This window comes from Cucurbita moschata, unplaced genomic scaffold, assembly GCF_002738365.1.
Source record: "Cucurbita moschata cultivar Rifu unplaced genomic scaffold, Cmos_1.0 Cmo_Scf00008, whole genome shotgun sequence".
Classification (NCBI taxonomy): Eukaryota; Viridiplantae; Streptophyta; class Magnoliopsida; order Cucurbitales; family Cucurbitaceae; genus Cucurbita; species Cucurbita moschata.
In genome coordinates, this window is record NW_019268524.1 from 1,609,991 (window position 1) to 1,633,117 (window position 23,127).

The 23,127-nt window shown below is 35.8% G+C and overlaps 5 protein-coding genes across 11 annotated transcripts; 2 read left to right on the plus strand and 3 right to left on the minus strand.

The window, feature by feature from the left end:
- The first annotated feature begins 1,176 nt into the window (after window positions 1-1,176).
- LOC111445765 lies at window positions 1,177-2,417 on the plus strand. Its single transcript, XM_023084234.1, has 4 exons — window positions 1,177-1,252; window positions 1,298-1,504; window positions 1,719-1,824; window positions 1,906-2,417. The coding sequence occupies exons 2-4, from the start codon at window positions 1,307-1,309 to the stop codon at window positions 1,947-1,949; spliced, it is 348 nt and encodes a 115-aa protein (XP_022940002.1). The 5' UTR covers window positions 1,177-1,252; window positions 1,298-1,306; the 3' UTR covers window positions 1,950-2,417.
- A 2,655-nt stretch (window positions 2,418-5,072) lies between these two features.
- Window positions 5,073-6,027, minus strand: LOC111445764 (ethylene-responsive transcription factor ERF017-like). Its single transcript, XM_023084233.1, has one exon. The coding sequence runs from the start codon at window positions 5,780-5,782 to the stop codon at window positions 5,168-5,170; it is 615 nt and encodes a 204-aa protein (XP_022940001.1). The 5' UTR covers window positions 5,783-6,027; the 3' UTR covers window positions 5,073-5,167.
- A 3,437-nt stretch (window positions 6,028-9,464) lies between these two features.
- Window positions 9,465-13,502, plus strand: LOC111445762 (3-ketoacyl-CoA synthase 10). The gene is made up of 3 exons (XM_023084227.1): window positions 9,465-9,915; window positions 10,840-11,468; window positions 12,690-13,502. The coding sequence occupies exons 1-3, from the start codon at window positions 9,505-9,507 to the stop codon at window positions 13,258-13,260; spliced, it is 1,611 nt and encodes a 536-aa protein (XP_022939995.1). The 5' UTR covers window positions 9,465-9,504; the 3' UTR covers window positions 13,261-13,502.
- A 141-nt stretch (window positions 13,503-13,643) lies between these two features.
- Window positions 13,644-22,836, minus strand: LOC111445763. 7 transcript variants are annotated; one of them, XR_002710905.1, is made up of 13 exons: window positions 22,313-22,834; window positions 22,005-22,208; window positions 21,866-21,923; window positions 21,656-21,718; window positions 20,259-20,334; window positions 19,366-19,481; window positions 19,134-19,223; window positions 18,927-19,058; window positions 18,178-18,243; window positions 17,943-18,021; window positions 16,434-16,621; window positions 13,997-14,318; window positions 13,644-13,794 (listed from the first exon to the last, which is right to left on the minus strand). XR_002710905.1 is itself a non-coding variant. In XM_023084230.1 (12 exons), the coding sequence occupies exons 1-11, from the start codon at window positions 22,705-22,707 to the stop codon at window positions 16,760-16,762; spliced, it is 1,350 nt and encodes a 449-aa protein (XP_022939998.1). In that variant the 5' UTR covers window positions 22,708-22,836; the 3' UTR covers window positions 16,529-16,621; window positions 16,731-16,759. The 7 variants fall into 7 exon arrangements, 4 of the variants coding, with proteins under 4 accessions (XP_022939999.1, XP_022939996.1, XP_022939998.1 ...); XR_002710904.1 differs by having other exon boundaries at window positions 13,997-14,346; XR_002710906.1 differs by lacking the exon at window positions 13,997-14,318 and having other exon boundaries at window positions 22,313-22,835.
- On the minus strand, window positions 13,746-15,542 carry LOC111446225. The gene is made up of 2 exons (XM_023084947.1): window positions 13,997-15,542; window positions 13,746-13,794 (listed from the first exon to the last, which is right to left on the minus strand). The coding sequence occupies exons 1-2, from the start codon at window positions 14,908-14,910 to the stop codon at window positions 13,746-13,748; spliced, it is 963 nt and encodes a 320-aa protein (XP_022940715.1). The 5' UTR covers window positions 14,911-15,542.
- Window positions 22,837-23,127: the final 291 nt, after the last annotated feature.

The window sequence follows — 23,127 nt, forward strand, 5'->3', positions numbered from 1 at the left end:
AAAAGGAAAAAAAAAAAAAAAAAAAAAAAAAAAAGTGAAAAAAAGGAAAAGAAAAATGAAAAAGAGAGTATTAGGGAAGGAAAATGAAGGTGAAAACAAGTAGGATTGTATTAAAGTTTAACTGGATGACAGGGGTCTAACATTTTTTAGCCCTGAATCGTCACTCTTTGCCACTTTGTTTTATTAGGTTTTTCATTGTATTTTATATTTTTCTCGGTTCTTTACGTCGATTCTTTTGCTCGTCTTTCCTCATGGATGCAACTGTTAGAATCGAATTATATGAGAATATAGTTCATCGAGTCCCGCTTTGAATTGTTTCAAATTGGTTCTTCAACCATGAATTTCGAATCGTTGAGTCGATTTATCCTCTCTAATATTATGGAAATGCCAATTGAAGTGCAAATCAAATATCAGGGATTGTAGTTTGGGTTACAACAGCAAATCTTCAAATCTTCATGAATTTTGACGTTATGAGTGAATTGAATTGAATACGATAGCATTTGGCAAATGATACTACAAGTCAATCTTAAAGTACCTTGTCCGTTCTCTTATCTGTCTTTGTCGCCGACTTCTTCATCTTATCGGTTCTTTTTCGTTTCGCCACTACGGACTCAAGAGAAGCTTTTGCAACCATTAATGTGATAAAAAAACCTAAGGGTTTGTGGTGATTGCCATAAAGTGCATACCAAAGCTCACTTAGAGGAAGATTGTGAGTTCCTACATCGGTCGAAAATGGGAACGAAACATTTCTTATAAGAATGTGCAACTTCTCTCTAGTAGATGAATTTTAAAACGGTGAATGTAACAGGTTAAATATAGGTGGGCTTGAACTGTTACAAATGATATCAAAACTAGATATCGGGCTGTGTGCCAATGAGGGCGCTAGGGTTTGGTTAAATATCTCTCTAGTGCACGAGTTTTATAATGGATGATGGGGATACGTAACGGTTTGGTTAAATAATATTTTGTAAGATTTTATGTAAAAAATAGTGAAAGAATTTAGTTTTTGTTGAGAAAGTTAATTTTAAAGTTAAATTATGAGAGTTTTGTTAAATAATTCATCCCATCTGAGAGCAAAATGATAGGCGCGTCCGACCGGTCTTCCCGGTTAACCTTTATTTTTAAGCGTCCAAGAAATGTCTTTAAATTGGCTCTAAATCCAAATTTCCCTCCGTTTCATTTGCGCCAAAATTTCAGAAACCCTCTCTGGAATTTCCAGCTTCCTTCGTCATCAATTCCGTTTCATCTTCCCAGATTGTTCCTCCGCCCTCATGCCCTCCCTCCCCCCAGAACCGCTGCCACAACAATGCCGCCGCCGATGACGACGACGACGATCTTCTTCCTTCCACCTATACAGTCTTCTTCTCGCGGTCTTCGACCTCGCAATCTCCGACTTATCGCTCCACAATCGCGCACTCAAGAGGCCGAAGCGTTCGGCTTCAATCGCCACTGGCAAGGACTCAATCCTTCGAGTAAATGGAGAATGGCCAATACTTCTGCAAATGTAAGTTGTTGATGTAACTGCTCAATTAAATTCCCATTTTAAGTTCATATTGACTCAAATTTTGTTAGATGTATCCATCTACCGCTGTAATGTTCTTTGTACTTCTGCCGATGTTTTCAAATGTCACCATGCGCGTACAATTATATCGCTGTCTTTTCATTTCTTATGATTTCTGAACATCATTTAATTATCTTTCATCGATTACTTGTTGCAGTATAATTGCACGAATCAGAAGGACGTTACAATTTTGTTTGTTGATGCCATTGTGGTTGAAGCTTTCAACTCAAAAACTCTGTTCCTGATTGGATGCTATACCATCGGTAAAATTTGGATCTCGCTTTTGTCATCTTGATTTGTTGACCAGACTCCTAATGGATGGCCTCATATATTTTCAAGTGCAGTTGATATTGAAATAAACATAATAAAGCTTCGAGGGTTGAGCTGAATCAAATCTGCAGATTCAAGTAAGTTAAAAACTAAACTACTACTGGCTCTCTTTTAGATAATCATTTTATATGATCATCTCATTTTAGCAAACTTCTTGCCTACCAAGCCAAAAGCATGCCGATATTGTTTGCACGTAATGGTCGTAGTTGTGTCTGAAAGAGATGGCTTTCTATTGCATAGTGATTGACCGCCTTTTTCTTTGATTGATGGTTTGATTATTTGAATTAGGCTTAGACTGATTTCTTAGATCAGAGTAGAGTATATTAGGAAAGAAAAGAAGTCTTTGAATACCCTTTACTGTCTGTATCTTTTGATTTGGAAACATGCAAATTATAGATACTATCTGCACAATATAGTATCCATAATCTTTTACGAACTCTTGGTTCGTTATTATTTTGCAAGTGTTTTTTTCTTAATAAACAAAACAGAACAAAAAGAGCAGAACTAGAAAAAAAAATAGAAACTATCGGAGGTGACATTTTGTGGGGAGGAGAATGAAATATCTTTTATGAGTAGCAGACGTGTTTTAAAAACTTTGAGGGGAAGCTCGAGAGGGAAAGCCTAAAGAGGACAATAACTACTAACAGTGGGCTTGAGCTGTTACAAATGGTATCAAAGTCAAACATGGGAGGATGTGCCAATAAAAAGGCTGAGCTCCGAAGTGGGTGGACATGAGGTGGTGTACCAGCAAAGACGTTGGGCCCCGAAGAGGTGTAGATTGGAGGGTCCCACATAGATTGGAGAAGGGAACGAGTGCCAGTGAAGATTCTGGGCCTTGAAGGGGGATGAACTGTGAGATCCGACATCGGTTGGGGAGGAGAACGAAACATTCATTATAAGGGTGAGAAAGCCCAAAAAAGACAATACCTGCAAACGATGAACTTGAGCCGTTACAGATAATGTGACGTGCCCTATCTGAACAATCTTCTAACTAAACCTCTAAATGCTTAGTGTGCCTTGCATGAATAGCTAAAGTATGAGTTGCCTTAGTGTCGTCCTTAGGAGTTGGGAGAAAACCCTTTATGCAATGGTTTTGCGAGAGATGTTTCAGGTGCTTGATAAGATGTGCAATCTCAATAAAATGTTGATCTTGGTCCATAAGAAGAGTCCACACTACTTTGGAATCCACTTTTGGCCACACTGAAGTAAGACCTGTAGACATACCTAGCTGATTCCCTCTACTAGAGTCTTCGCCTCTACACATTCCATTGAACAACTGGTTACCGAGAATCCTCGAACGCACTTTAAGCTCTCATGACTTTTCCAAACAATGCTCACAAAGCCTTTGGAATTTCAAACAAGCCCATTTGGCATCCCATTTCCTCGTTGTGCATGGTAGCATCCACACTCAATTTGTCTTGGTCATGGGGCAGCGATACCCACCTACTGAAAATGGAGTATTCTCTTGTGAGGAGAAAGTACGAGGACTTGTGGTGCGTTGACATTCTGCCTTAGAGAAGGTGCCATCCAACGTTGGATCATTTGAAATCCCTCGTTGCTTCGTTGGTTGGGCCATCGAAGTCAGCTTTGTTTTATCCCTTTCACATTGATCAGATAGCCACCACCAAAATTTCAATCGTTTCTTTAGAGAAATTCTCCTGGGCCCTTCAAAACAAATCAAACATATAAGAACAATGGAAATTGAGAAAAAGTTTCACTAGGCTCTAGTGCTGAAGAGCCATACGCTTCCTCACCCTATTACAACATTAGACCACGTGTATCCCTATCTTGCTTTCCTTTCCACTCAATCGATATTCCAAATTGTTGGGAGGGAGTTCCACATTGGCAAACTAAGGGAACCGTCATGAGTTTATAAGTAAGGAAATACAAGACAAAATCATGAGAGTTTATTCTCAAAGTGGACAATATCATGTTGGACGATAAAAGTCCCATATCGGCTAATTTAGGGAATGATCATGAGTCTATAAACAAAGAATACTCTTTCCATTGGTTTGAGACCTCTTGGGAAAGCTCTAAAATGATCATGGGTCTATAAACAAAGAATACTCTTTTCATTGGTATGAGACCTCCTGGGGAAAGCCCAAAACAAAGTCATGAGAGTTTATACTCAAAGTGGACAATATCATACCATTGTGGAGAGTCGTGTTCAGGGTCTATAAACAAAGAATACTCTTTTCATTGGTATGAGACCTCCTGGGGAAAGCCTAAAACAAAGTCATGAGAGCTTATACTCAAAGTTGACAATATCATACCATTGTGGAGAGTCGTGTTCATCTAACATGGTATCAGAGTCATGCCCTAAACTTAGTCGTGTCAATAGATTGGAACAAAGGACCCCAAAAGAAAAGGAGTCGAGCCTCGATTAAGGGGAGGCGTACTTTGTTTGAGGGGAAATCATAAGTTTATAAACAAAGAATACTCTTTCAATTACTATGAGGTCTTTTGGGGAAACCCAAAACAAAGCCGTGAGAGAGTCTTAATTTCTAATATAGATTGCATGAATTTTGTCTCGAGCTGAGTGGAAAAAAAAAGTTGAGAATAGCTTGTTAGCCAAAAACCCTTATTTTGGTTGGGATATCAGAAGTAATATTTTTGTTATTTAGTTCAAAATAATTATTTCAATATATTTTAAACCCTTTGTTAGTAATGTTATTTTTATTATTTTATTTTTCAAGTTTATCTTTATATATATATATATAAAAGTTATACATGGCTTGCAAATGATTTCAGCCTAAACATAATTTGTTGGGTCATATTTACTTTTAGAAAAACAAAGGAAATTATAATTTTAATCCTTTTTTTATTTTGTAAGATGAAATTTGAACTTCCATACTTTTACTTTACATATTAGTTAATTCATTCTCGTTTTTTCATTTCTTTTTCATTTTTATTTAAAATTTTAAATGTTAATATTAATTATTGGCAACCCCAATTGATGTGACGCTTTAATACATCGTATTGCATTATGTATATATATATATATATAGAGCAAATTACTATATAATTACTTATATTCTATCAATATATAAATTTTATTGAGTATGTATACATTGGATGAGACTTTTAGCCTACAATTTTTTTTTTCTTTTTTGTGACAATTGACATATGGTCGAGTTTATTTTGGGGGTAATATCTAAAAAATTATTAAAACTAGGTTTGCTAAAATTTACCAAATGACCCAACCAAGCTATGGCTTATGGGGTTTCCCCTTTTTTGTTTTTTTTGGGCCCTTTTGAAAGACTATAGCTTATAGGCTTAATGATTATCAAAGTTCCATAGGAAATTAGCCTCGTGACAAAAATATTCTCCACCATCAACAAACCTATCCTCCATATTTTCTTGTCCCGGGAAAATAATGTCGCCATCATAGACCATTTCATTCCGACACATAATATTTCCGAACCCAAAATCCAAACCACCGTCCAACAAGTCCCAAGCCGCCCAAGCGCTGCTGCTTCCATCGCCGCTGTCAACCGCCCCTGAACTGTGTTTACCGGTTAGAGCTTCCTCATTGCTACTACTACTACCCGTTTTAACTCGTTCCTCTCCGCCGTGCTCGACAGCGAACTTCGCTGCGGCTGCCTGAATCTCCTGAGCCGAAAGCCGGTCTCCGCCGTCAATTTCAGGCGGACTATCTGAAAAATTAAACTTCGCATGGGGACCACGCAGACAGAATTGTGCCGCGTCGAAAGCACGCGCCGCTTGCTCTGGTTTGTCGTAAGAACCCAACCAAATACGGTCACGGCTGTTGGGCAGCCGAATTTCAGAGACCCATTTGCCCCATTTCCTCTTTCGTACACCTTTGTACTTCAAAATCTGACCACCCGACTCTTCATTCGTTTCACTGCCTGAGTTCCGACGGTCCGCCATTAATGAACGGTCTATCAGATCCGAGCGTAAGGCAGGTTTGGGTTCGGAATGAGGCTCGGGAACTTAGAAAGAGAAATTCAAAGTTAGTGAAAGAGGGGATAGGGCTTTGGAGTTAAATAGGAAATGGACAAAACGAGTAAACTCTAAGGTAGAGGGAACTCAACGAAGAAGCTCAGTGGGCTTTTGAGGTTACGCGTAATAAAACTTAAAAACACCACGTGAGTTTTAAAATAATCATTATATATTCTTCCATCTTTTTAATTTTATTTATTTATTTATTTTTTATTTTTATAAACATTTCTAAACTAATATTAAAGCACATTATTTCTGGTTACAGGCCATTTCAATTTTTTTGTCCTAATTTTTCAATATTTTTCTAAAACATTTATAAAAGATATTTTTTAAAGTTATAATTTAAGGTAAAAAAATTGTTAATGTGTCGTTAAATTTTGGAGTTGTATTAATTTAAAATTTTAATTGATACAATTTGGGGAGATTAAGAATATAAATAACTTATTTCTATTTATTTTAATATTTTAAAAAAAAGTTTCATTATCGAAATTAGATGTCTATGTCATGGACTTTTGAGTGGTTTTAAAAAAGAAGAAAGGCATGACGGTTCTGAAAAAGGAAGAAAGGGGCCATTTTATTATTTAAATTTTTCTACCACTTTTAGACCAGTCTTTAAGTTATAAATAATTGAATTTAGATCAAAATTGTAAATTTCATACTATAATATTAGAAAATTTAAAATCTAGTCCCTAAAATTTTATTCTTTTTAAGTAAATAAAATTTTCATAAATAGTCTTTAAAATCATGGAGTTTAATTTTAATATTTAAAATTATATGAACTTATACCAAATTTTTAAATTTGTAATTTGTAATTGTATGAACTTATACCATATTATTGATTTGTTACATTAGTTTGAAATCATGGGCTTCTAGATGTTCATCACGAAGATTTTGCGGCTAAATAGTTATTGACCTCTTTTTGACTTTAAGAAATTATATTGAGTTTTTTTCAAAAATTATTTGAAAGTGATTCTTTTTGCCCTTTAAATTCATGTTAATTATTGGGCCGTCCATCTTAAAAATGAATTGTATAATTGAGAATTATTAATAATATTGCTAAACTATACTTTATATTAGTGTGCTCTATTGTCCAATTTTTATAAGTTTCATTTTTATAGTTTGGGTATATCTCATAAATCAGTAATGTTGCTTGTCATTTGAAAGCCTATAATTTAGTGTGTTGTATTGGGTCATTCTTTTAAAAAATTGATTTGATTTGATCTTACAATTTAGTGTGTTGTATTGGGTCATTCTTTTAGAAAATTGATTTGATTTGATCTGATCTGATCGAACTTCGTTCATATAATTTAACTGAAAAAAAAGTACAAAATTATAAGATTTGTTCAAAGGTTGATTAGGCTCATGATTTGAAATATGTGGAAATTATGTGGATGTAATTTTCCATGAAAAAAATAAATATATATTTTAATGGATGAAGAAGAAAGACAAAATCTCGTGCTTAATTTTGAGTATGGAAGTCCAAATATAAAGATAAGGGTGAGGACTAAGGGCGCAGCTATTTGCATTTGCGGCGGTCCCATTTTAACTGGCCCAAGTAAAACGGGACCCATTTAATTGGGACAATAACAGTTTTAGCCCTTTCAAATTTCAGGACATTTCTCTTTTAAAAAACGTAGATTAAAAGAATTTCCACAAAACTAAAATTTCAAAGAAAGAAAAATAAAGCTTTTAAACACGTGTATCAGAAAGCTATAAAGAGAGGATTCACATAAGAAAGCACAAAAAGAGGAAAAGTTTTTTGGATTTTTTATTTTTTATTTTTTATTTTTTATTTATTCTCTAATGTTGTCCCTATCATTTCATGATTGTGAACGATAGTGTTCTTGAGTTGAGTCGAGTTGGGTTAGACATTTTTAGATCCATTTCAATTATTCAGATGGCAAAATTTTCATAAATTGAGTTTGTTCGGATTGTTTGTCATTTATTCAAATTTTATTTTCTATAAAATTAAAATGTTAGTTTTTAATATATTTATTTTGAAATTAATTTTTTTTTTATCAAAACAACTTTTATTAAATAATGAACTCAACCCGACCGAAATTGGGTTGGGTTGGGTGGGTTGGTTTGGATTACTATGGCCCAGCAGATCAATGGGCTCTCTCAAGTGCTTTTGCCCCCTTCCTAGGCAATAGGTTGAGGCTAGAAGCCTAAATCTTCTGCAAAGGTTGTACAATACCTTATTAGGTCAACTTTGTTCTTTGAATTAATTTGCTTATGAAGCCTATTCTTCATGTTAGATTTAGTTAGTTTTGTCCATCGAACCGAGTACACTGTAACGAAGGATATATTGCAAAACTTGCTTCGCAAGTGTATAAGTCTAAGCTTATTGATTCACAAATTAAGGGTATGACTCTTACATCTCACGACCTTTCACATTGATATGATATTGTCCACTTTGAGTATAAACTCTCTTCACGACCCTTCACAATGATATGATATTGTCCACTCTTAGCTTAAAACTCTCATGCTTTTGCTAAGATTTCTCAAAAAAGCCTCGTATCAATGGAGAATATGATATTCCCTACTTATAAATTCATGATCTTCCACTTAACTAGTCAATGTGAGACTACTATTCTTAACAATCCCCACTCCTTTTTTTGGAGTTATGAGTATTCTATTGATACGGTTAAATTAAGGGCATGACTTTACTACTATATTAGGAATCATGATTGTCTACGATAGTATGATATTGTTCACTTTGAATATAAGCTTTCGTGACTTTACTTTTGTTTTCCTCAAAATGACTCGTGTCAATAGAATTGGGTATTGGCTAAAACAATTTACTCGGTGTGTGTGTTTGTTGAGTGTTGTTGGTTGACAAAATTGATTGCTTAGAATGTGTGTGTGTCGTGTCAAGTGTAAAGGGCGTGGCCAAAGACCTCCCTCTTGCTTGGTCCATGCGGACTGCCCAACTAACTCTTTCAGCAAGTGGAGGGTAGGGTGGATATGTGGTTGGGTTCAAATTAGTTGTTTTTTTAATTAGAAAATCAAACATGTAGCCTTTTTAAATCGAAAAATTTTAAAAAAATAAAATAAAATTGATTAAAAAAAAACAATTATTAAATAAGCAAATAATTGTTCTAGATTTTAATCTAATTTATCACTCTAATATTATATTCATGAAAGAGGTCACAAACTTCATTAATTAACATTAATTTAAAATTAAAATTTAATTTAATTTAATTAAATGTTATGATATTGTCCACTTTAAATATAAGCTCTTATGACTTTGCTTTGGGCTTCTCAAAAGGCCTCACACCAATGGAGAAAATATTCTCTGTTTATAAACTCATGATCATTCTCTAAATTAGCGGATGTGGGACTTTCATCATCCAATAAGTTAATTCACCGGATAGTGTTCATAAAAAGCAATAAAAAATTATACTAAAACTGGGTAATTATAGATTGTAATATTAAAAGAGAAAAAGTAATAATAATAATAAAAAGATGGGAATTAATGAAGAATTAATGGGAGTTGAAAGAACCCCAACTGCATTGGCGCCGAGTTGGTGTTTGCAATAACTAATTCCCACCCACCAACTTTCCCTCTCCTTCTTTATATTCTCTCTCTCCAAATTCCCAAATCCAACTCTCTCTCTCTCGCACTCACGATCTTTCACGCTCTTCTCATGGCTAACGAACAAGACCTTCTCTCCACCGAGATCGTCAATCGCGGCATCGAATCCTCCGGCCCCAATGCCGGCTCCCTCACCTTCTCCGTCAGAGTCCGCCGCCGACTACCGGACTTCCTACAATCCGTCAATCTCAAGTACGTCAAGTTAGGTTATCACTACTTGATCAACCACGCCATTTGTCTCGCTACTGTGCCACTGCTGGTTCTCGTCTTTAGCGCTGAAGTCGGAAGCCTTAGCCGCGAGGAACTATGGCGGAAGCTTTGGGAAGATGCTCGCTACGATCTCGCTTCTGTCCTTTCGTTCCTCGCCGTCTTCGTCTTCACTCTCTCTGTTTACTTCATGTCGCGCCCTAGATCTATCTATCTTATTGATTTTTCGTGCTTTCGGCCTTCCGATGACTTCAAGGTTAGTTCGATTTTGATTTTGATTTTTCTTCTCTATTTTTAATTTTGATTTTGATTGTTTGATCTGGATGAGGATTTGAACCTTCTTGAGGAGTGCTCATTATTCTTCGGTTTACATCTAATCGAGCGTTGATTAATAGGTGTTAGATTGATATTAGTTTGGTTTGGTTTGGTTTGAAGGTAAAATTATTAAGTCATTGTTTCTCGACTTACTTTTTTCCATAACAAAATGAATATCTTATGATCTTGTGTATTTCTTTGATCCTGCCAGAACTTTTTAGCTACTAGAAGTACGGAATGGTAGGTCTTTTATAGACAGGTGCATAACCATTCGATTTTATTTACACATTTTCGCATTTTTTAGGGTTTTTAGATAGAAAATATATATAGATAGCTTCTTTTGGAGAATGTTAATTGTCTTGTGTCGGTAACTAAAACTAGAGTCGTTTATTTTTGAAAAATATTTTGCCTCTTTAATTTTTTGCATGAAATTAGATTGAAAGTTCAGCCGATTAATTGAAATTACTTTATATCATTCATGTGACTTACTTTTTTTATTTGGAATTCCTATCGAGATTAAGATGAATTTTGGAAATATTACACTTTATGTGAGTTAGTTAACTGTTTTTTGGATTAAAATTATAATACTAAAAAAATACAATATGTGAACTTTTGAAAGAAGAATTTTATTATGTTATGGTAAAACATTTGGATAAATTTAAAAAGTGCCATAAATTAATTAAATAAATCTTAACTGCATGGTAGAAATTCAGCGAAAGGATGATAGAATACATTTTTATTTATTATCTTGTAAATTAAAAAATTGAAATATAAAGACTAAAATTATTGAGTATAAAATATAATTGTGTGTAATAATCAGTAGTTTTTTCATTGTTGTGTTAAAGATTTCGTCCGCGTTCTGCAGGTATCAAAGGAGGAATTCGTAGAACTAGCACGAAAATCGGGCAAGTTTGATGAAGGAAGCCTGGAGTTTCAAAAGAGGATTTTACATTCATCGGGAATAGGTGATGAAACCTACATTCCGAAATCGGTGATCGCCTCCGCCGGTAACTGTGCCACCATGAAAGAAGGCCGAACGGAGGCCTCCGCCGTCATGTTCGGCGCTCTCGACGAGCTTTTCGAGAAGACTCGGATTCGTCCAAAGGACGTTGGAGTTCTCGTCGTCAACTGCTCGATCTTCAATCCGACACCATCACTCTCCGCCATGATCATTAACCACTACAAGATGAGGGGAAATATTTTGAGTTACAATCTCGGCGGAATGGGATGTAGCGCTGGAGTTATTGCAATCGATTTGGCTCGCGATATGCTTCAGTCTAACCCCAGTAATTACGCCGTCGTCGTTAGTACGGAGGTTGTGGGATACAATTGGTACCAAGGTCGTGATAGATCTATGCTTATTCCAAACTGCTTCTTTCGCATGGGCTGCTCCGCCGTGCTCCTGTCTAACCGCCGCCGTGACTACTACCGCGCCAAGTACCGCCTCGAACACATCGTTCGAACCCACAAAGGTGCTGATGATCGCAGCTTCAGGTACTTACTTCTTTCGTTTTTGTTTTGTTTTTTTTTTTTCAGTTTTCTTTGCATTCACTAATGGAAAACATAAAAAGTGGGACCATTCATAATTGTTCTCTCTTTCAAAAACTGTCATAATAACAATATTAGATGTAGGCTGTACTGAAAGCAACATTAGAGGCAGGATTTAAACTTATAAGTAATATTTATAATTATCACTAAAGTTATATTTACTCTACAAGAAATAGATAAGATGGAAATACAGAATTTAATTTTTATATGCATGTATGTGCACATATATGTAATATTTAATTTCTATATTAAAAACATATTTTCTGAAGATATGCATAAAGCAGTTTTTGAAAAAATGTTTCAAATGCAATTAAAAAATATGAAGAACACGTGTTTTTCAGTATATATATAGTGGTAGTTGTATTGACTGCAGGTGGGCTTTTATTATGTTGTGTAGCTGTATATTTAGTGGCCCATTACGTCTTTCAACTGCCTACAAGAAATGTTGTCAATTCATGGGAATTTATATGTCGTAGATTTTAGGGTCCCAAACATGAAATATTTTTAATAATCTAGTATTATTTTTAAAAAAATTATACGAAGTGCACTCTAAATTAGAAAGTTATTTTAAAAAAAGATATATATTTTTCTTTAGTAGATACTATATGTGAATTTTTGAAATAAGATTTTTTTTAACTAACCTAGAAGGATAGCGATGTAGATACTATGCATTTTGTCAATGTCTTTTTTTCATAAAACTCTAATTTGTATAGAAGACATTTAAATTCACAAAGTGCATTTGATGTTAGACTATTATCTGTCACTCTCTCAACTAAATGTTTAAATATCCAACTTTTGAACTGTCATTAGTATTTCATGTTCCATAATTCGTTGTTTTATTTATTTATTTATTGTTTTTCCATACTAAAGTTAACAATAAGGTTGAGAGCAACCACGTGATATCTAAAACCAAGTCCTTGTCTTTCTTAAATAATTAAAGTTTAAAGATCATATTCATTTTTCATTTCTTAAAACTTTTAGGTTTATTTCTTAAATATTAATTTTAAACTTTAAACTTACAAAAGTGTATATATATATATATATTTAGGTTTACTTCATTATGATCATTTGTGAAATATAGTATCAAAGAAAATGTTCCATTTTAGGTTGTGAAAGATTTGATGTGTTGAGTGTTTTGGAAGTTGAATGGTGCCTGGTGGGTGGCAGGTGTGTATACCAGGAAGAAGACGAACAAGGATTCAAAGGCCTAAAAGTCAGCAAAGACCTAATGGAGATCGGAGGCGAAGCTCTCAAAGCCAACATCACAACCCTCGGACCCCTCGTTTTGCCCTTCTCCGAGCAGCTCCTCTTCTTCGCAACTCTAGTGTGGAGGCAGTTCTTCTCCTCTTCCTCTTCCTCCTCCGGCGGCGGAGTACTGAACGCAAAGAAACCATACATTCCAGATTACAAGCAAGCATTCGAGCACTTCTGTGTGCACGCAGCCAGCAAGGACGTACTGAATGAGTTACAGAGGAACCTTGAGCTCAGCGAGAGCAACATGGAGGCTTCTAGAATGACACTTCATCGATTCGGAAACACTTCCAGCAGCAGTATTTGGTACCAACTGGCTTATTTGGAGGCCAAAGACAGGGTCAAGTCCGGGGATCGTATTTGGCAGTTGGCATTTGGGTCTGGCTTCAAGTGCAACTCTTTGGTGTGGCGCTCTATGAGGCGCAACCGCAAGCCCACAAGGACCCCGTGGCTCGATTCCATTGACAGATATCCGGTTCAATTCTAGCCCCTTTGAAAATGCTTTTCAGTAAAGAGTTACATGGCATAATACTAGATTTCGGTGCTTTTAAGGAGAAGGATTCTTAATTTCTATTTGTAAGTTGTAAAATGTATGAATGGTAAGTTACTACCATCAATCACAAACTACTTGTCTTTAGTTAACAATATCATTCATTGTAGCTTTTTTTTCCAATTATTTATTGTAGCCTCTAGACTGTGCTTGTTTCTCTCTAATAATTGGTTGCATAATTATAGTGTTCCAACCATCTAATAATTTCTTACTCTGTTTGTTGACTTTATTGGCCATCTCTCTCTCTCTATATATATAAAGGTTGAATTGGATCAGAAAGCATGCGATGAATTACTAGAAGTTTATAGCAAAAATATTGATCAAAGTATGTAGGGGGAGGGAATCACGTTTGGGGAAAAAAGATGCTTCATTCGTTTTCTCATATTATTAAAGAGCATGGTATGAGATAAAAAACCCAACAATCATGCTAACCAATCTCCATCCACATCTTCGATCTCCCCAATGTCCATGCTGCAAAATGCAAATATGTATTGAAATGGGGGAAAAAAAAAAGAGTAAATTAATCCAAAATGCACACACCCAAAAAAGGGGGGAAGAAATAAAGGGCACACTAGAACCGTAAGAAATAAAAACGACCTCCTAAATGTATATATTTTCCATTGGGGTTTGAAATTTGAATTTGTTTTGGATTTAAGGGAAGCTAAATTCGTACCAAGATAGGTCAGGATCTTGAAGGTAATCCTCATTTGAGAACTGATAATTCGAACGCGGCTGCAAAAAATCATCATTGATACTCAACCAATCTGGAAATTCCATGGCTTCTTCACTCTGTCCAGTTGGAACATTCTCAAAAGTACAGTGAGTCTGACCATCAATCTCCAAAGGCTTCTCATCCACAGACCTGATCTCAGCCACCATAGCCTCCTCCTCTTCCTCCTCCTCCTCCACTGCCCCATGAATCTCCTTTTCACTCTCTCCAGTTGGGAAATTATTGGACCAAAACAAATCAGAAGCCATCAACCTCCCTTCTTCCTCTGATAATGAAATTGATTTGGGAACTTCCTGATGAGTAGTAGCAGCATAATCAAATGTGGGACAAATATATGAAGATGGGGGCAGGAATGAAAGTGAATAAAATGAATGGTTGTTGTTGTTGTTGCTGCAAACAACTGAACTAGTGTCCTCAAAATTGGGATTCAGACCTAAGGTTTGTATAGGGATATCTAAATGGAGACTCTGTGCAACAGGCGGAGGAGCAATAAAATCAGACCCATTTTCGAAATAAAATGAGCAATCAGGGTATATCCTGGGATTTCTCCTGGATTTCATTCTTCTTTCAGGTTCAAAACAAGGGGTGAATTGATGAGGGTACATCGGAAGTGAATGTTTAATCTGTTGGTCCTGTTTTTGTTGCTGTTCTTTAGCTTCTTTTGTTGATGCTCTGTGAAGCTTGAGTGCAGTTACAATCTCTCTTCTAGCTTCAGCCATATTCAGAGGCATTTGCTTGTAAAGCCTTCGGCTTTGGCGTCTCCTTCTAACCTGTTTCTTACGTTCTCCATGTGGCTGTGGCTGTGGCTGTGGGATTTTAGTAGCTTCAAAGTTGCAGAGTTGGTCTGTAGAGTTCATTGGGGGTTTGGTTTTAGATTTAGAGGTTGCTCTTTAGTGTTCATATATTGCTTTTTTTCTCTGATTAAAAAAGGGTGAGGAGATGAGGATTGAAGATCAGTTGGGGGAGAATGGTGGGTTTTAAGTTCTGTCTGCCACGATTACCCTACGCCGCGAGTTGTTCCAAAACAAGTCCTATAAGGCGGCCATACAAGTAGGGTACCCTATGCCTTCGACCTCTTTTCTACTTTTACTTATTCGGCTAACTACATATTTCATTGTTTCTTCTTTTTACCATGCTTTCATCTTCACTGGTTTTAGAAATTTTCAGGTTTGGAAATAATAAGGAGTCGTTTAATAACTTTATTGTTTACTATTCTCTGTTTTCTATTTCTCACTTTTCATTAATCCTTTTTTAGTTATCGAGGTCATTTTAGGTTTTTGGGTTTGAAGAGGAGCTGGGTAGCTAAGAAACTCAAGTCGGGGAGGAAGGCGTTTTACTATTAAGCAAGTAGTGGTTGTAGTCTCGTCTTTCTTATAACTTTGGGGATTTTTTTATGCTTCCAAAAAAGAGAGTATGGATCTTAATTCTGGTGGACCGACTCACAAACAAGAAATACAAATTTCTTGCAACAAGTCTATCCATATTCTTTAAATGTGCAAGACTAACTCAAATCTTTATCCATATTCTTTAAAAGTGCAAAACTCACTCAAATTCTAATTAATTTCTCATTTTCTATAAATGTTTCTAAGTTTTTAAATAATAAGATCTATTTCTAATTAAAAAAAATATATAAATAAAAATATTATTTCTATTTCTATTTCTAGTAGTGGAACATAATTTATTTTTTTTTTCTAATAAAAAGTAAAAAAGAAGAATTATTCTTCGGGACTCGTAGCACATAAGTCCATATTGTTCATCAATTATCCATGGGCTAGGTGACAGTCAAATCATTTGACTGCAACAAGTGAAACTTTCATAGAAAAATAATAATCAAACTTGCCTACGAAAGAAAGACCAATATGTTTTGACTCGCTAACATCAGCACATAAATTCATTAAATTCCAAGAGGAACCATCTTACCAATAGCTGTTCTTCGTCTTACCAATAGCTGTTCTTCGTTAAAACCATTATTCCGTGAGAGTAAGAATTGGTAGGATTTGAATGTAATTTTAAATATAAATTTAGACTCCACCGACTTAATTTATGATTTTTTTCAAAAAAAAAAAAAGGAAGAAGTTTAAAACTATTCTTCAATTTTGAGCGTGTGAGGCTTTTGAAAGTTCTTTAATGAATATTTTATTTATTTATGTATAAATAAAGCCCTAAACCGACTTCAACTGAAACCGTGCACAATTCAGAATAAAAATAGAACTACAAACGACTATGCTCATAATTTCAACACGAAATTTAGGGCCAAATAAGAAATCAACAGGTATAAGTAATGTTAGTCCTACATTTATCAGAAGAGTCAATCGAAATGAAAAGGCATAAAAAGAAAAAAAAGAGAGAATTAGGATGATGTAAGGAAAAGGAAACGTGCCTTGTATCTGAACCAGATTTTGCCGCAATGGACGACGTCATGGTCATAGGGCGATCAGAAGGCTCTTCAGATGGAGGTAAAGGCAAGAGGCAGAGAGAGAGAGAGAGAGAGCAGCCACATTTTCCAAAAATCCATGGGCGCCGCATCGGCACAGTCAGAGGTGCAGTGCAACTGGAAGAAATATCGAACTGAGAGAACCAGAACCACACAGGAATGGAAAAGAATTGCAGAATCATCAATCCATTAATAATTCATGAGAGAGACAAAAAGGAAACAAATGATTGGATCATCTCATACTCATCTCCCCCACCGCTCTCCCATATTCTTCACCGCCCTCTCGCTGTGTCGTGCCTCCTCTCGCCCTCGCTTCCATTCGCTCTATTTTTTTCTTTTTTTCCTTTTATATATAACAAATGAAAATAGTTACGCTCGCTTTGTTTCTAAGGCACGACTAACCCTCTACGTTATTTCTCCCCAATTACTACACAATTTTTTAATAACAAAAAATTTAAAGACAATTTATAATTTAACCCTAAATAAATATTACAGCAATGAAATATAAATAGAGGTTTTGGTCTATATATATATAGAGAGAGAAGGTTGATTATTTCTTCTTATTTTATTTAATTAAAAATTTTGGTTAGAGTTGCAATCCAAACCCAAGTCCAACCGCTAACAGATATCCACTTTAGTCCATTATACATATTATCTACTTTGACCAATTACGAATCACCATCGACCTCAGTTTTAAAACGGATCTATTAGAGAGAGGTTTACACACTCTTATAGTAATGTTTCGTTCCCTTTCCAACCGATGTGGAATCTCACACCTTGTGATGTCCCACATTGGTTGAGGAGAACAAACCACCATTTATAAGGGTGTAAAAATCTTTCCCTAGTAGACGTGTTTTAAACCCTTGAGGGAAAGCCCAAAAGGGAAAGGCTAAAGAGAACCATATCTACTCACAGTAGATCTAGGGCGTTACAAATGGTATCAAAGCTAGATACCGAACGATGTGCCAGCCTTCTCGCAGTTCCCCGAAGGGGAGTAGACACGAGGCGGTGTGCCAGTAAAAACGTTGAGCCCCAAAGGGGGGTAGATTTTGAGAGAGTCCCACATCGATTGGAGAAGGAAAGAGTGCCAGCGAGAACGTTGGGCCCCAAAGGGGGGTGAATTGTGATATCCCACATTGGTTGGAAAGAAGAACAAACCACCATTTATAAGGGTGTAAAAACTTCCCTGGTAGATGCGTTTTAAAGCTTCGAGGGGAAACCTGAAAGAAAAAGCTCAAAAAGGAAAGCCCAAAGAGGACAATATCTACCGGCAGTAGATCTGGGGCGTTACATACCTAAACCTCTCAAAACATTTATTTGAGTATATAGTTCAGTTAAATTAAAGTTTTAATAAAAAGTAACCCACCCAACACCCAACTATAGAGTAAAAAAATTAGTTACAATTGGATGATATAGATGAAATATTGAAAATTAAATAGAATTCAAACGTCTTACTCAGAGAATATGGGGCCTCCACTGGATTTGTAGCACTGTAATTGGAGCTCTCTAATTGCTCAGATCCATTTGTCTTAAACTAACAAAGATTAATTCATTCATAGGGACAAAATGTTTGCAGAAACATTCACATTCATATGAGGAATATAAATATGAGTTAGAATTAGGCTTCATCAAAACGTCGAAACCAGTTGGTTAAGGTTTTAGCAACCTCTTTTGTTTCATTCAAGGATACAGATTTAAGGGCCTGCGCAACCGCATCTGCAGGAGTGTACAACTTACCTACCTCCCACTTTGGCTCCTGATCACATTAAAACAACCACATCTTCAGGAATCCTTACAAATCTACAACAAAAAACTTCAACTAAATTCCTTTTTAAGTTGCTGAATCTTTCTTTTGGTTTTGTTTACTTCCCCCAATCTTTACAACGTTCTTTTGTTAGGAGAGGAGTCTCACATCGGATAATTAAGGGGTTGATCATAGGTTTATAAGTAAGGAATACATCTCCCATTGGTATGAGGCCTTTTGGGGAAACCAAAAGCAAAGCCATGAAAGCTAATGCTCAAAGTGGACAATAATAATACTATTATAGAGGGTTCGTGGTTCATAATATCTTTAATAACAGGTTACTAACTAAGTCCGGTTTTAAAACGCATTCGAGAAATCATTGCAAACAAATCTTAATTTGATTTACAAGTCCATCCGTAGATAAATAATATGAAATGAGGAGAAAGATTAATATATTATGACATAAACGAGATCCAAAGTATGATGCATCAATTTAAAAGGTTGAGTGGGATATATGAGGTTGATTAGCAAGGGCTTTACGGAAGTGTTCTTAGTGAAATATTTAGAGAAATTAAGTGCTTATTTAGCTGGCTTGTGGTTTTGAATAGCATAATCTGATTGCTGGCAGCTCTCAAAGATGTTACAATGCCAAAAACTTCAAAACAATAACCGAAGAATGAGTGATGAAAGTGTACCTGTATGCATGGTGTGAGGTGGTTACCAGTTAACTGGATCTTCTCGATCGTGCCATTAATAGATTCGACGCGTGGTTTCAGAGTTTGTTCGAGTAGATCTGTCTCATCGATCATGTCTGAACTGAACTTCACCTGAAACGAAAGAACGTATCAGACAAACGAGAAACATATATTTACTCAACAATCCAAATTTGAGAGCTACCATACCAGGAGCGTGTGTTGGACATTGTAAGAACACTTGAAGCAATCTCGATTCTCAGATGGAGTTGGCTTGAACTCTGATACCCCTTCTGTCATCTAATGAAATAGAGCATAGTTTATGCAATCAAATACAGCTCACTCAATTTCTAAACACCCATTTCATAATCATCTCATTTTCTAAAATCCGGCTTCTTTTTCATCATTAGGAAATGGAACTTTTAATGAATTGCACAATTACCTGGTTTACCACTGAGGGTAACTGATCAACAAATTTGGTCAGAGAGTTCAAGACTTCTAGATCTCTGTCAGGAACAATAGCTCCAGCAGCATCAAGCAACATCTTCCATGCATCCTCTGCATATGAACAAGGATAAACGAAGTTTTAGTAACATAAACATATCAACGATCAAGAATACATTTATATGCGTTGGTCACAGGCTGCAAGTAATAATTAAATTGAAATTAAAACAAGGGCAGATGTGAATCGGCATGAAGTAGTGAGAACAAGCTCCAGTCAGAATCTTCAATATATTTTTGTATTCAACCATAAACTACTGACGATTAATCCAATACTGCTTTATCAACATGAGCATATGCTCTAGTCAGGATCAATGGGAAGTTCATATAGCACTGCAAGGTATTAAATCCCTTTGAAGGCTCAAAACTAAACAATTAAACTTGATTGCTGAAACAGTAAGTTCGAATATAGCAACTTAAAAGAGTAATAGATGGTATCACAAAATAATTGGGGTGGGTTAGTCCTTTCAAATTATTACATGTCCTCCTTCAACTATCGGATGGAGATTTTCATATAATATGTAACAGCCCAAGCCCACTGCTAGCATATATTGTTCTCTTTGAGCTTTCCCTTCTGAACTTCCTTATAAAGAATGTTCTCTTTGAGCTCTCAAGGTTTTAAAAGATGTCTACTTGGGAGAGATTTCCACACCCTTATAAAGAATGTTTCGTTCTCCTCTCCAACCGAAATGAGATCTCACATAATACTTTGTACCAAAGAGGATCTTATCTAAGCTATGCAAGGCAAACAAAGTTTCTGATTGAGGATGCAAATTCCTAACTACAGTACAAGAGAAGCATACGAAAAAAGCATAAGCTGAGATGAGATGGTACCTGAGACACTCCTAGCTATTGAGTAAACTGGCGAAGCTTGTACAACTGGCATCATCTGACTGGTTAAAGGGCCCAACTGTAAAGACAAGCATTTCAATCAATTAGAACAAAGTATAGCTCATGACGTGCACAGTTCTCTTTGATGTCTACCTCAATGGCATGCCCAATACATGAAGGAAACCAAGAACAAACTAAATTAGCTCTGATTATGGATTATGACATGGTTTATAAGAAGTCAAGCATTTACCGTGCAACATGAAAGCACGGTGGTACATGCAAATGAATCTTGCTCAGAAATCTAGAAGTGAAAGATCGCTACATTCTACCTTTGGGTCAAGCAATAGCATATATGTACAAATACATGAAGTATCATTTAAAAAGTGAAATTCAATTACTTCAAGGAAATAGACATGAGAAAATAAAATTTAAAAAAAATCAAATATCAGTCCATACTCCCTATAACACACCTATACTTCCTCAAAATGCTACGCTTCGATTTCCAGACCATGCTCATCCAGAAAAATTGTAAGTATTATCAGGTTCCATAAATAGAAAGAAACTAGAAAAATCTGAAAAGTTTATAAAAGTCCTAAATCAGATCATTGCATCAGACGTTTACTACAAATTTAAGTAAAGCAGAGGTCCCCAGGACGAAGAGACAAGAAGATTATCAACAAAATTGTGCAAGCATTACTTTTATACACTGTTCCAGTCCTTGTTCATTCCTACTGCAGGGGAGAACAAATTTGGTTCTACCAGAAAGAAAAATGTATTTGGCTCACAGCTTAGATTTGTGTAATCTAGAGCTACATTTTGGTGGATTTGCCTAATGCACATTAGGGATTTGCTAATCCCACGTGCTACACGATGTCCAGTTATATAAACTCAAACTTATAAAGCTCACATTTTCAACTACATACCAACTATTGTAAACCATAATCCTACAAAACATAGGTTAACTCAATTACTCAAGTTTTTGTAATCCATCTTAGTGTACAATCTAAAAAAACACCTTTTAAGGTAAGTACAACTGGATAACCATTTGGATTTTTGTTTTTGAAATTTGTGCTTGTTTTCTCACCATTGCTTTAATTTTTATCAAGAAAATATTTGAACTTTTAGTTAGATTCCAAATACAAAAATAAGTTTTTAAAGTACTTTTTTTTTACTTTTCAAAACTTGACTTGAAATTTGAAATATTTATAAAAAGTAGATAATAAAACAAAGAAATTCATAGATAAAAACAATGTTCAGAAGCTTCATTTTGATGAATTTGGTATATTTTCCATAAAAAGGTCACTCTTAGAAGTGAAAATGAGTTATACTTTGGAGCATGCATGGGCCAGCAAAGAAACCATGAAATCCAACAAAAGAACAATGATGTATGCCAAATTTACCTGCTCAAAGTAAGGAACAGCCTCTGTTGCTGGCCTGTTGTTGAAGGAGATTATAGCATTAGCCTTCCACAATGAGAATATTATGTCACACAACCATAGAAATTGATAATCACAGATACCAAAGTGATAGTGATTAGCTTGTCAGTTGTGTCCCACTCCATTTCCACAAGCAAACTATATAACCAAAACCAGAAGAAAAGCAAGCCAAACCTTCGGTATCTTTTCAGCGAAGTAGCTCCCTGTGAGTACTTGAAGAAGAGCGCCATTGCTACCATTAAAGAATAAAAACGAAATTACCTCAGCGTTTCTATCTATGGCAATGAGGACGAATTGTCACGAGTTGACTCACCTATGTCCCACAGAAAATAGAGGAAGATTAACGAGTTGAGCAGATGAAATATCTTCATCGGGCAATCCGGAAGCTAAAATGGTGTCCAAACAAGCATGAAATCTCTCAAAAACTTGTCTCGTAGCATCAGCATGATCGAAAGTCACATTGTAAGGGACTGAGATTATCAGAAACCCTTCCTTTGCCAAAAGCTCTATTAAGTAGCTGCACCAAAATGCAAGTCGGAACAGTAAACAACAGAAAAGGGCAAAAGAAGAAGAAGAAGAAGTAAAATAAGCAAAACGATGGAGGAATGGAAGGGAAAAAACCTGTATGTAACTTCAGGAATAGCTCCGATGAAAGCGCCGCCGAGGAACTTGATGATAGCGCGAGGTAGCTTACCTTTTGGCGGCGGTACCACCAAACAAGATTCCAATCGCTTGTAAATCTTGTTGATATTTGAATTTCTACTGCTTCCTCTGCCGACATATCCATTCGAGATCATCGTCTTCATAGAAACAAGTGAAGTTCCCGATACCAGTGTTGCAGTTTGACCTGAAAATTCAGTGGAAAGGGGAAAACAATCTTCAAATCCTCTCTTGAGAGTATATTTGCGTCTGTTATATTTGTTGGATAGGAGAATCCGTCGATATCGGCGGCCAAAGACGGCAGAAGAGGACGACAAAATGGTGGCGCCGGCGGCGGAGGCGACGGATGTTTCCATATGTTGCGTGGGAATGCGATTCCGACGCTAATGGAAGTACAGACCAAAGTTCTGTGGCGATTACAATGCTTAAAAGAACGAAGCCATGTTTATGCTAATGATTCGGCCACGACGCCCGATTCATTTCCTTAAAATTAAAGCGGGATAGAAAATTTCCTGAATTGAACCGCACAATTTTATTTGGCCCCAAAGGAAGTTGGATATTTTATTATTTTTAATTTAAAATTATTGTAGTTTTAAATATTTGAATAAAAATATTTACTTGAAAGGGATATAAATCTTTTTCCGAGTTTAACTCCAATTTTAATGGTGGGTGAGCAGTGTGTTTACTCACTAAATTTTTAATATAAAAACTATATATTTAATCAAAATTATCCATTTAAAGATAAATTACTTTTCAAAGTTTTAAAATTAATTCAT